The sequence below is a fragment of the Hibiscus syriacus genome, unplaced genomic scaffold, assembly GCF_006381635.1.
Source record: "Hibiscus syriacus cultivar Baekdansim isolate YM2019G1 unplaced genomic scaffold, ASM638163v2 tig00016212_pilon, whole genome shotgun sequence".
Classification (NCBI taxonomy): Eukaryota; Viridiplantae; Streptophyta; class Magnoliopsida; order Malvales; family Malvaceae; genus Hibiscus; species Hibiscus syriacus.
The window spans coordinates 784,496-797,518 of record NW_024062384.1 but is presented as its reverse complement, the minus strand read 5'-3'; the positions used below and the strand labels follow the sequence as shown (position 1 = coordinate 797,518).

The 13,023-nt window shown below is 34.6% G+C and overlaps 1 protein-coding gene and 1 pseudogene across 1 annotated transcript; one reads left to right on the top strand and one right to left on the bottom strand.

Annotated features, from left to right (window-relative positions):
- The first annotated feature begins 329 nt into the window (after window positions 1–329).
- LOC120208311 lies at window positions 330–1,981 on the top strand (annotated as a pseudogene).
- A 1,778-nt stretch (window positions 1,982–3,759) lies between these two features.
- LOC120208310 lies at window positions 3,760–4,164 on the bottom strand. Its single transcript, XM_039207612.1, has one exon. It carries the CDS (start codon window positions 4,162–4,164, stop codon window positions 3,760–3,762), a length of 405 nt encoding a protein of 134 aa, XP_039063543.1.
- Between the last annotated feature and the right edge of the window lie 8,859 nt (window positions 4,165–13,023).

Below are 13,023 nucleotides of genomic sequence, written 5' to 3'. Positions count from 1 at the left end.
CCTTCGAATGATTTGGGTTTTTGAGTTTTTCTTAGTTAATTTATCTTCGGTAAGGATTTATTTTTCACGTTATAAATTAATAAAATTGAATTAAAAAATATGTTAAAATATAATTTTATGTTATTTAATTTAAATTAATTAATTAAGTTATCAAATATCGATTGTTATCGAAACAATTATCATTATTTTACATTTATCCATGATTTCCAAATTTTATATAGATAATAAACCATTCACGTGCATGAACTATATACATGTAGAGATTCGATTTTCAATCTTTTCAATATCTTTCTCTTCTCTGTAAAGTTTTTCAGAAATTTTCCTTTAATATCTCAAAAACTATGATTTACTCAGTAATTCCCCCTAAATCCCTGTAATTTTAACCAATCCAAGAACCCCAATAATCCATGAAAGCTGCACAAAGTTTTCAAGCTTTCAATTAAGATCAATATCCAGGTCTTCACACCATCAAAATCCCAGTAAAAATGACATAAAAACCAAAACCCAATTCATAAAACTGTTCCGGTGACCGACCAGGGAGAGATTTCTATCAGAAAATCCCACAAAAATTTCCAGGAAATGTCGACTTTGTGTGGATTGGGCTATTGGGTTCAAGGTTTCAGGTGTTTTCCATGGTTGGCTTTGAATTTCCACATGTCTCACAATCTTAAGTTCAATCCTTCAACATTGCAGCTTGTTCAGACCTCTGCTAATCTCCCCATGGTGGCTAAGCCTCTCTATGGAATCCTCGCTGACGCTTTCTATATCGAAGGTCCTCATAGAATACCTTATATTTGCATTGGAGGTCAGTCGGTGTTTTTAGTTAGTGTTTGATCATTTTACTAGCTGAAAAATGGTGTACTGAGAATCCGAGTTTCAGTTCTTGTGCAGATCATTTCATGGGGGCAATTGGCTTTGATTCAAGTTGTTCAAGTTGCAGGTCAATCACTTCCCACTCTAATGGCATGTGTTGTTCTCGGTAATCTAGGAGCATCCATTGAAGATGTCTCAAAGGATGCTCTCGTGACCGAGTATGGCCTAAAACACAGAATCAAAGGACTCCAATCATATTCTTTCATGGCCTCAGCTATTGGTGGGATCCTAGGCAACTTCCTAGGTGGATATTTCTTGCTCAAACTAAAACCTAGAACCATGTTCCTCGTTTTTTCAGCTTTGTTATCTCTTCAACTTGCAATTTCTTTATCGGAATGTATTGGTTTACCCTTATCGGAGGATCAAAATCGAATCCGAACTAGACAATCGGTTTCGGACAATATCAGAAAAAACCTGTTCGGTCTCATGATTGCCATAGGTGAAGACACCATGTTGATGCCACTAACATGGATTGTAACATCCATTGCAATGGTTCCCATCCTGTCAGGCCCAACCTTTTGCTACCACACAGTGTCTGAACCTCGATCTTTCAGTGATCGGAACGTCAAAATTGGTCAGCCAGTTAATGCTTCTTTCATTCACTGTGATCTATGACCATTACTGGAAACAAATCCCCATGAGAAAACTTGTTGGTGGGATACAATTTGTGTACGCAACTTCACTTTTGCTTGACCTCATTTTGGTAAAACAGATCAACGCGGATGTTTTTCGAATACCGAATGAAGTGTTTGCACTCTGTTTCTGTGGTTTAGCTGAAACTGTTGCACCGTTCAAGATCCTTCCTTTTACAATTTTACTGGCAACACAGTGTCCTCGAGGTTGTGAAGGGTCTTTCAGTTCCTTTTTGGCATCAATATTGTGTTTATCATCTATTGTTAGCGGATTTTGGGGCGTTGGATTGGCTGATTTGCTTGGGATAAAATCTGGGGATTATTCAAGCTTGCCTGTTGGAATTTTGATACAGTTTCTTGCAGCATTGTTGCCTTTAGGGTGGATTCATCAATTGCCAATGTCTCATCCTGTTGAAAAGGAAATCAAGAAATGTATTGAAGAAACTCAAGGGTTTGAAGAGTCGTTAGCTCAGTAAGAACCCGTGGCACGGAAGAAGGAAGTTATTCTTTCTTTGTTCGGGTTCTAGTTTAAGTTCCGAGTTCCGATTTGTTGCACCATTAAACCTCTCTCCCTGTAATTGAACATCAATAAAGTTTAATTTTTTTCCTCAATTTTCACATATGTGAAGTGTTTAAAGAAAATTCTTGTTTGAAAATAACCATCTTTGATTAAGTTGTGAATCGTATATCATACAATAATTTTATAATATGATATTTTGAATCAAAATAAGATTGGTTGAAGTAAACAAATGATCCTCTGACTATAGGGCTTTATTTTGTTGAGTTCTATTACTATTAAAAGTAACAAAAATGATCGTTCGACTATTTATATGTTCCAAACTCGTCATTTTCCTTTTAAAAAATTTACAGTCGTCTGAGTTGGACGTTAATCTATTGTCTGAAACATATTTAATAATCTAAGTTGGACAGTTCACTCCTAATTTGACCGAAAAATCATTAAAGGTAAACATGAGAACGTTGATTGATGGCATCCTACAAATTAAAAGAGATGAATTGTCATCAAACACCATTAAACCTCTCTCCCTATAATTGAACATCAATAAAGTTTTATGTTTTTTTTTCTCAATTTTCACATATATGAAGTGTTTAAAGAAAATCCTTCTTTGAAAATAACCATCTTTGATTAAGTTGTGAATTGTATATCATAATTATTTTATTTTATGATATTTTGAATCAAAATAAGATTGGCTAAAGTACACAAATGGTCCCCCGACTCTGGTTTTATTTTTTTGAGTCCCCTACTACTAAAAGTTACAAAATGATCACTCAACTATTCATATGTTCCAAATTCGTAATTTTCTTTTAAAAATTTGACAGTCATCTGAGTTGAACGTTAATCTGTTTTCTGAAATATATTTAATAATCTAAGTTGGATAATTCACTCCTAATTTGACCGGAAAATCATTAGAGGTAAACATGAGAAAGTTGATTGATGGCGTCCTATAAATTAAAAGATATGAATTGTCATCAAACACCATTAAACCTCTCTCCCTATAATTGAACATCAATAAAGTTTTATTTTTTCCTCAATTTTCACATATATGAAGTGTTAAAAAATCCTTGATTGAAAAAACGATCTTTGATTAAGTTGTGAATCATATATCATACAATAAATTTATAATATGATATTTTAAATTAAAATAAGATTGGTTAAAATACACAAATGGTTCCCCGACTATATGGTTTTATTTTATTTAGTCATCCCACTACTAAAAGTTATAAAATGATCACTCGATTATTCATATGTTCCAAACTCGTCATTTTACTTTAAAAAAATTGACAGTCATCTGAGTTGGACGATAATATGTTTTTTGTGATGTATTTAATAATCTAAGTTAGACAGTTCACATCTAATTTGACCGGAAAATCATTAGAGGCAAACATGAGAAAGCTTATTGATGGCGTCCTATAAATTAAAAGAGATGAACTTTCATCAAACACCATTAAACCTCTCTCCTTATATTTTTTTGGATAATTTGATTTTATTACCCAAAGAAAGAGCAAATACCAATACAACTGCAGAAAGCAAATCAAAAATAAACAACACCCTACAAGCAACCTAAGCAAAACAACTCAAGAAAGACAACTAAAAGAGAAGCAAACAGCAAGTAGTAAATAGCAAAACAACAAACAGAAAAATTAGAAAAGGAAAACAACCCGCAAACAACCACCACAAAGGGACCTCTCGCATGTCTACAGGCAAGAGACCAACAGATCAGAAGCAAATATCAAGCTAGCCGATGTTCCAGTCAAGGCAAAGTTGAGAATTAACCCTATCAGCTTTGTTAACGCTACAATCATGCAACTTAACGCTGACTGTCCGTTTGATAACCTCAAAGACCTCATCAATCGCCCGAAAGCAGCCTCTAAAGTGACTGAGATTACGTTCTTCCCAGACAAAGCACAGAAGACTAGTCCAAGCTAGCTTTAGAATGCATACCAGCAAGGATTTCCCCTTAAGATTACTGGCAGCCCAGACCAAGGTATCATCCCAACATAGCACCCTATAGGGAATTCTGCAAGTCTGCAAAATTTTACTCCAGAGACCAACAACAAAAATGCAATCATTAAACAGATGATCCCTGCTTTCCACACCATCACTACAAAGCTCACAACACCCATCTAACTCAATCCCCATATGGATAAGCTATCCTTAGTTGGCAAGCGATTCAAAAATCCATCCAAGCAACAATAGACATTAGGGATATGAAGAGGAAACCAAATTAAGTGTTCCCAAATGACCTTCTCTCTTGTCCCTCAATTCTCCCACACCAATAACCTTTAACCAAATTCCAGTCAACTACACTGTCAAATAAGCTAGCAGCCTCTATTCTAAGCTTAAACAGCTTCCTTAAGATCCACAGCCCAGACTTTTAAGGCCCAAACCACCTTCAGACTTCAGCAAACAGACTTGCTTCCAGCTAACTCTAGCCCTTGGCAAGTATCATCCCCTTCCAGAAGAACCGCATACAAAGTTTCTCAACCTGCCTAATGACATCACTAGGCAATACCAACTGCCTGCACCAGTAATTGGAAATACTGAATAAAACAGATTGGATAAGCTGCATTCTGCCACCATAACTCAGTCTCAGCTTGGACCACAAAGACAACTTACTTCTAATCTTATCAACCAAAGGAAGACATCTTTAGCAGTAAGTTTCCTGGTACTAATGGCACACCAAGGTACCTAACAGGGAACTTACCCAAATTAAATCCAATAGCCTGCACTCTTCTCAAAACATCCTCATGTACACCACAAGAGAACAACTCAGTTTTTCCACCATTTAACTGTAGCCCAGACAACTCATAAAAGGCCTCAAGAACACTAACAACACCCAAAATAGAAGTCTCAGCCCCATGACAAAAAATTAACAAGTCATCAGCAAAGCTGAGGTGGGTGGAGAAACACGCTTACATTTAGGGTGAAACCGGATAAGCCCATCCTTGGCAGCAATTTTAACAAGTGGGACAACACATTCATAATAAACAAAGAGATAAGGGGACAGTGGGTCACCTGTCTAATTCCCCTCCTCCCTTTAAAAAACCCACTAAACTACCATTAAATGCCACAGAATATCTAGCACCAGTGACACATGCAGAAATCCAATCCCTAAACTTTTCAGGAAGCCCCAAGGAAGCAAGAACATTCATCAAGAAGTCCCAAGAAACACAATCAAAAGCCTTTCTTAAATCAACTTTAAGGGTGCACCTAGGGGAAAGTGATCTGCGAGAGTATCCCCTAACAATCTCTTGAGCTAAGAGTGTGTTATCGACTATACTACGCCCTTTAATGAAAGAAAATTGATTTGGTAAAATCATGTCAGGGAAGTAACTAGCTAACCGTTTAACAATGATACCAGTGATGGTTTTATAGACAACCGAGCAACAAGATATGGGATGAAAGTCTTTAGCCATACCAGCTTTAGGAGTCTTAGGAACCAAGGTAATTGTTGTAGTGTTGAAAGCAGGTAGCAGAGTTCCAGACTGGAAAAAATCCCTAATAGCATCCAGAAAATCATCCTGCACAATATCCCAAGCCATCTTAAAAAAATGAGCCGTATAACCATCTGGCCCAGGGCTCTTTTCGTTACCTTGCCTGAACAAAGAATTTTTAATTTCTTCATTAGAGACCTCCTCAACTAATGAAGCAGCAGCAGCACAAGGAAGCTCATACCCCAACAGACTTTTGAGAAGATCAACACCACAGCTTTTAACCCCCAGCATCTTCAAAACCAAGCAAGTCAGTGTAAAATCTCAACATCTCAACAGACATTGCATCAAAAGAATCCAACCGAGAACTATCCTCAGCATAGAGTAATCTAATCGTGTTTCTCTTTCTTTTACTCATTACACTAGAGTGAAAAATTTTTGTATTTCTATCACCCTCTTTCAACCAATGGACTTTGGCTTTTTGCTTATAGAAAGAAGCTTCAGCCACCTCAAGCTCTTGAAGTTCATTAAAAATAATCTTCTCCTCTACAAAATGACAACCAGCTTGTGAAAGATTTGCAAGTTGCATCTTCTCAAGCTGGGCTCTTTTGGTGTTTACCCTGCTTGAAATGTCATCAAAATGACTTCTGTTGAACTCCCTAAGTCTTAACTTGAGCCTTTTCATCTTAGCAAAAAGGCAAAACATAGGAGAGCCGGACACTTCTAGCTGCCAAGACTCTTTAAAACACCTCTTGAAATCACCATGATTAGCCCAACAATTGAAAAACTTGAAAGGTTTGGGCCTGTCAGCCTGGTTGTCCTTGAAAAAAGAAATCACAGCAGGGCAATGATCAGAAACCCCCTGAGCTATAAACTCAACAAAAGAACTTGGGAAATCTTCAAGCCATCGGGAGTTAATAAGAAATCGATCCAATCAAGCCATCGGGAGTAATAATAAGAACGATCCAATTTACGTGCCAAGAAATTCTCTTCTTGTTTATTAGACCATGTGAAAAGAGGACCCACATAGGAGTGGTCAAAGATCCCCAAGGAAGACAAACAGCTCCTTCTTCCAGCTGCCTACAGAGGCACAGTCTGTCAGAACCACTGTTACTGCCATAGACTGCAGTTATAACACATCTATGGCCACCAATATCACCAACAAAAGATAAAGACTGATAAAAAACTTTCAAGACTGAGAAAGAAATATATTTCCTCCAGAAAATCCACAGTCTACCGTTGTCAGAACACTCGTGATTTGTGAAACAATTCCAATCCAAGGAATAACAATCAACCAACTTGCACACATTAACAGTCCTCACTCGAGTTTCCATAAGGCAGATAATATCTACATTCAGTTTACCCAATCTAGCAAAAACTTGCTTTTGTTTCAGGGGATTATTGAAGCCCCTAATATTCCAGAAACATATAATCATTGAGCTGGATTAGCCTCCCCTCCAACAGCTCCAACAACAGTACCCACTGACTTATCAACAAGGTCCTTCTTCTTATGCTTCATCTCATTTAAGAGGGCAGCAACACCCATGGAAGCCACGCGGGGCTTCCTACCTCCTTCTAAACCAGCAGCAGCCATCAAAACCTCAAAACGATTAGAAGAGCTAGCCAATTGCTTTTTAGCTTTATTCTTGGTCTTCTTTTTCTAAGATAAAGCTTACAAAGGAGGGAAATCCACAGTAGCAGGCTTAGCAAACCCCTCACTAGCAACTTTAGCTTCATTAATCAAGTCCACAACCAACTCATCCACCTGAGAATTTACCCAATTTTCCAGCTCCTTACCAACAGGTTGACCAGATTCCTGCAAAACCTCAATTCCACCAACAACGGGCATTTCAGAACACTTGTCCGCCCCACAACTCTCCAACCTTTCACCAGTAGGTTCATTAGCTACTTTTAATTCATTTGTACTATCAACAGCAGGGATTCCAGGATAATTAACATCCCCTTTCTTCCTCCAGACCTGAATCACAGCAGGTTGGGGCATATGCTTAGGACAAGCCTTCTCACTATGCCCAAAAACATTACATCTCAGACAGCAAGGGGGTAACCAAGGGACTACAACCCTAATCAACACAGTAAAACCATCCTGCAACACAACATCTACAAATTTTGGGATTGTATCATTCACTCCAATTTCAACGCAAACTTTTGCATACTCCAATCTAGTCCTGGACGCAGTCACAGAGTCCATAGACAAAGGCACACCCAACGCACTGGTAATATAGCTTAACCCAGTACGTGAGTAAAGCTCCAAAGGAATGTTGTAAAGTTGAACCCATACAGGAATACGAGAAAGATCAAACTCTAAACGCTTCATACTAGGTTCCCACTTCCTCAAGATTAAAGACTTATTCTGAACATGACATGTCCCATTATCCAAAACCCAGTCACGAGCAAATCCAAAGCAAAATGAGAAACAAACAAATTTCTACCTGCAAAACTGACATGTACACCTGAACTCGCAAGACCCACCTTCCACAAAATTTCCACAATACGCTTCACAGAGGATAACGGAGGAGTTGGCCCAAGAAATTGCCCTACAAGAGACAATTTCCACTCCGAGATACCCGCCTCAAGGACCTTCGAAGGCGGCTGAACCGAAGGAATCAGAGACCCTTCTCGAACAATTTAGGGGGAAAACTCCAAGGTCTGCTCAGCGGTGCTCCCAAAGAGCTTCCTCCAATCCATCAAACCAACATTCATCCTAAACAAAGAGCCAGAGAAACGCCAAGACGAGAAAAACCGATCAGAAATCAAGAGAAAACCGTCAAGAACGCACCGGAGAACTCAGATTTCGTTAGCCCTGCTAACGTGCACCCAGAGAAAACCGTAAACGTGCACCCTGATCCCCCGCTTTTTTTTTTCCTTGTTTAATCTTATTACTTCTCTCTCCTTATATTTGAACATCAATAAAGTTTTATTTTATTTTTCTCAATTTTCACATATATGAGGTGTTTAAGGAAAATATTTGTTTTAAAATAACGATCCTTGATTACGTTGTGAATCGTATATATTACAATAATTTTATATATATTTTGAATTAAAATAAGATTGGCTAAAGTACATAAATGGTCCCCCGACTATATGACTTTATTTTGTTGAGTCCCTTTACTATTAAAAGTTAAAAAATGATCACTCAACTATTCATATATTACAAACTCGTCATTTTCCTTTAAAAAATTGAAGATCGTCTTAGATAGACGTTAATCTGTTGTCTAAGATATATTTAATAATCTAAGTTGGATTGTTCACTCTTAATTTGATCGAAAAATCATTAGAGGTAAACATGAGAACGTTGATTGATTGCGTCCTATAAATCAAAAGAATAAATTGTCATCAAACACCATTAAACCTCTCTCCCTATAATTGAACAACAATAAAGTTATATTTTTTCACAATTTTCACATATACGAAGTGTTTAAGGAAAATTCTTGTTTGAAAATAACGATATTTGATTAAGCTGTGAATCACATATCGTACAATAATTATAATATGATGTTTTGAATCAAAATAAGATTGGCTAAAGTACATAAATGGTCCCTCGATTACATAGCTTTATTTTTGTTGAGTCCCTCTACTATTAAAAGTTACAATAGCACTCAATTATTCATATATTCTAAACTAGTCATTTTTTTAAAATTGACGATTATCTTAGTTGGACGTTAATCTATTGTCGTAGATATATTTAATAATCTAAGTTGGACAATTCACTCCTAATTTGACCGGAAAATCATTAGAGGTAAACAAGAGAATGTTAATTGATGGCGTCCTATAAATTAAAAGAGATGAATTTTCATCAAACACCATTAAACCTAGGGGTGTTCATTTGGTTAAAACGGTGGTCGACTGAACCGAATTAACCGAACTTTTTTTTTCTTTAACCGTTAATCGAACCGAACTTTTTTTTGAAAATATTAACCGAACCGAATAAATTTCGGTTAATTTTCGAATTAACTGAAACTTTTTAAAATTTTCTAATTTATATAAAAATTGAATATTTTTTAGTTAAAAAAATTAATTTACAATTAATTTAAATAATATATAATTATAAAATAAAAAATTTTATATGGATTTTTTTAATTAATTGATATTGATTTAGGTTTAAAAGTTATTAGATCTTAAATTATTAATTGAGTTTTAAATGGTTTGGGCTGAGCCCATATTTATATATAATATATTTAAAATTTAATTTCTGTTAATTCGGTTAATTAACCGATTTCGAACCGAATTAACCGTTAACCGAATTCTAAAAAAAATTCTTAACTGTTTCCCGACCGAACTAATTCAGTGACGGACCGAATTAATCGAACTAATTTGGTTCGGTCGATTAATTCGGTTAAAACCGAAAAATGAACACCCCTAATTAAACCTCTCCCCCTATAATTGAACACCAATAAATTTCTATTATTTTTTATCGATTTTCACATATACGAAGTGTTTAAGGAAAATCCTTTTTTGAAAATAACCATCTTTGATTAAGTCGTGAATCATATATCATACAAAAATTTTATAATATGATATTTTTGAATCAAAATAATATTGGCTAAAGTACACAAATGGTCCCCCGACTATATGTCTTTATTTTGTTGAGTTTCTCTACTATTAAAAGTTATAAAATCACTCAACTATTTATATATTTCAAACTCGTCCTTTTCCTTTAAAAAAATTGAAGATCGTCTGAGTTGGAGGTTAATATATTGTGTGTGATAAATTTAATAACCTAAGTTGGACAGTTCACTCCTAATTTGACCTGAAAAACATTAGAAACATGAGAACGTTGATTGATGGCGTCCTATAATTTAAGAGAGATGAATTGTCATCAAAACAATTAACATCTCCCCCTATAATTGAACACCAATAATGTTCTATTTTTTTCTTGATTTTCACATATACGAAGTGTTTAAGGAAAATCCTTTTTTGAAAATAACGATCTTTGATTAAATTGTGAATCATATATCATAAAATAATTTTATAACATGATATTTTGAATCAAAATAATATTGGTTAAAGTATGCAAATGATCCCCTGACTATATGGCTTTATTTTGTTGAGTCCTCTACTATTAAAAGTTATAAAATACTCAACTGTTCATATATTTTAAATTCGTCTTTTTCTTTTAAAAAAATTGATGGTCGTCAGAGTTGGACGTTAATATGTTGTGTGGGATATATTTAATAATCTAAGTTGGACAGTTCACTCCTAATTTAACCAGAAAATCATTAGAGGTAAACACGAGAACGTGATTGGTGGCGTCCTATAAATTAAAAGATATGAATTGTCATCAAACACCATTAAACCTTCCCCTATAATTGAACACCAATAAAGTTCTGTTTTTCTCGATTTTCACATATATGATGTGTTTAACGAAAAATCCTTGTTTGGAAACATCGACCTTTGATTAAGTTGTGAATCATATGACATACAATAATTTTATAATATGATATTTTGAATCAAAATAAGATTGGCTAAAGTACACAAATGGTCCCCGATTATATGGCTTCATTTTGTTGTGTCTCCCTACTATTAAAAGTTACAAAATCACTCAACTATTCAAATATTTCAAACTTGTCATTTTCCTTTTAAAAAAATTGACGGTCGACTGAGTTAGACGTTAATCTATTATCTGGGATATATTTAATAATCTAAGTTAGACAGTTCACTCCTAATTTGACCAGAAAATCATTAGAGGTAAACATGAGAATGTTGATTGATGGTGTCTTATAAATTAAAAATGATGAATTGTCATCAAACACCACTAAACCTCTCTCCCTATAATTGAACACCAATAAGGTTCTATTTTTCTCGATTTTCACATAAGTGTTTAAGGAAAATCCATGTTTGAAAATAACGATCTTTGATTATTTGTGAATCATATATCATACAATGATTTTATAACATGATATTTTGAATCAAAATAAGATTGGTTATAATACACAAATGGTCCCCGACTATATGACTTTATTTTGTTGAGTTCCCTTACTATTAAAGTTATAAAACCACTCGACTATTCATATATTCCAAACTCGTCCTTTTCCTTTAAACAATTGGTGGTCGTTTGAGTTACACATTAATCTGTTGTCTTATATATTTAATAATCTAACTACTAAGTTAACTAATAAGACATGTTTTGTGTACTTTACCCAATAGGATTGTAGATCACTTACTATTAAAGTTATAAAACCACTCGACTATTCATATATTCCAAACTCGTCCTTTTCCTTTAAACAATTGGTGGTCGTTTGAGTTACACATTAATCTGTTGTCTTATATATTTAATAATCTAACTACTAAGTTAACTAATAAGACATGTTTTGTGTACTTTACCCAATAGGATTGTAGATCACAATAAGACATGTTTTGAATCATTTGAGTATTGCATTAAAATATATTTAAGAATGTAATTCCGAAGTTAACTAATACTTATAATGCTTAATACTCAAACAAGTGTCTAAATTATATATTTTTTCCAAATAGGTGCCTACAGTAGTTTTTTAGACCATTCAGGTGCCTAACATTACAAAAATTAGCACTTTAGGTGCCCGAACTGTCAACGGTGTTAATTTTCTCTGTTAAATGACACATGTCACAATATGATAATTTTAAAATTTTTATATAAAATTAAAAAATTGTATATTTTTTAAAAAGAAAACACATAAATTTCAAAATAACCCTAGAACTTTAAAAACTTTCATTTCAACCCCTAAACCCACACCGACCCCCCTCTTTGTCGTCAACGAACCTTTGCCCGACCTTACCACCCACGGCGACCAAAACCCCTATGAAATCTTGATCGATGGACGGTGAATCGATATTTTCAACAACGCGAACCCTAGGATGAAAATTGTGATCGACGATAACTACGGCGACGTATAACTAGGATGATGACAAAGACTACGTTGGCGGTGGTGGTTGTGGCTGGAAAGGGCGGCGGTGGTAGGTTAGTGTTAGGATTTGGGGATTTTAGGGTTGGAGGAATTTTTGTAATTTAAAATAAATTTGGTTATAATAATAATAATAATAATAATTTTAATATATTTTAAAAAATAAATTTTAAAATTACCAGATTGTAACATGTGTCACTTAACGGAGAAAACTAACAGTTGTTACGTTCTGAGTACCTAAGTGATCTAAAAATACTATATGCATCTATTCGAGAAAAAGGGTATAATTTTGGCAGTTATTTGAGTATTAAGCCTACTTATAATTATTATATGTAATGCCAAAAATGTCCATAATAATTTATTTTTGAGTAAAAATACTATTTGTTAGACAAAACTTTTTAACTGAATAACCTTCAATGATTTCCACTAATTAGATAGATACACATAGACATATTAAACTTAATTCTAAATTAAGTTTTCGATATTCTTATTTTTTTTAAAAATTCTTATTATTTTCCTAAAAAAGCCTAACCCAAAAGAGGGAATAATTTAAAGGGAATTACATTGTTGTTAGAGAAGTGTCTATCACACAGCTCAGCAATTACAATACAAAAGTGTTGTAAAGAGTATTAAAAATGATGTGTTGTGTTGTGAAGATGGTGTTTTGA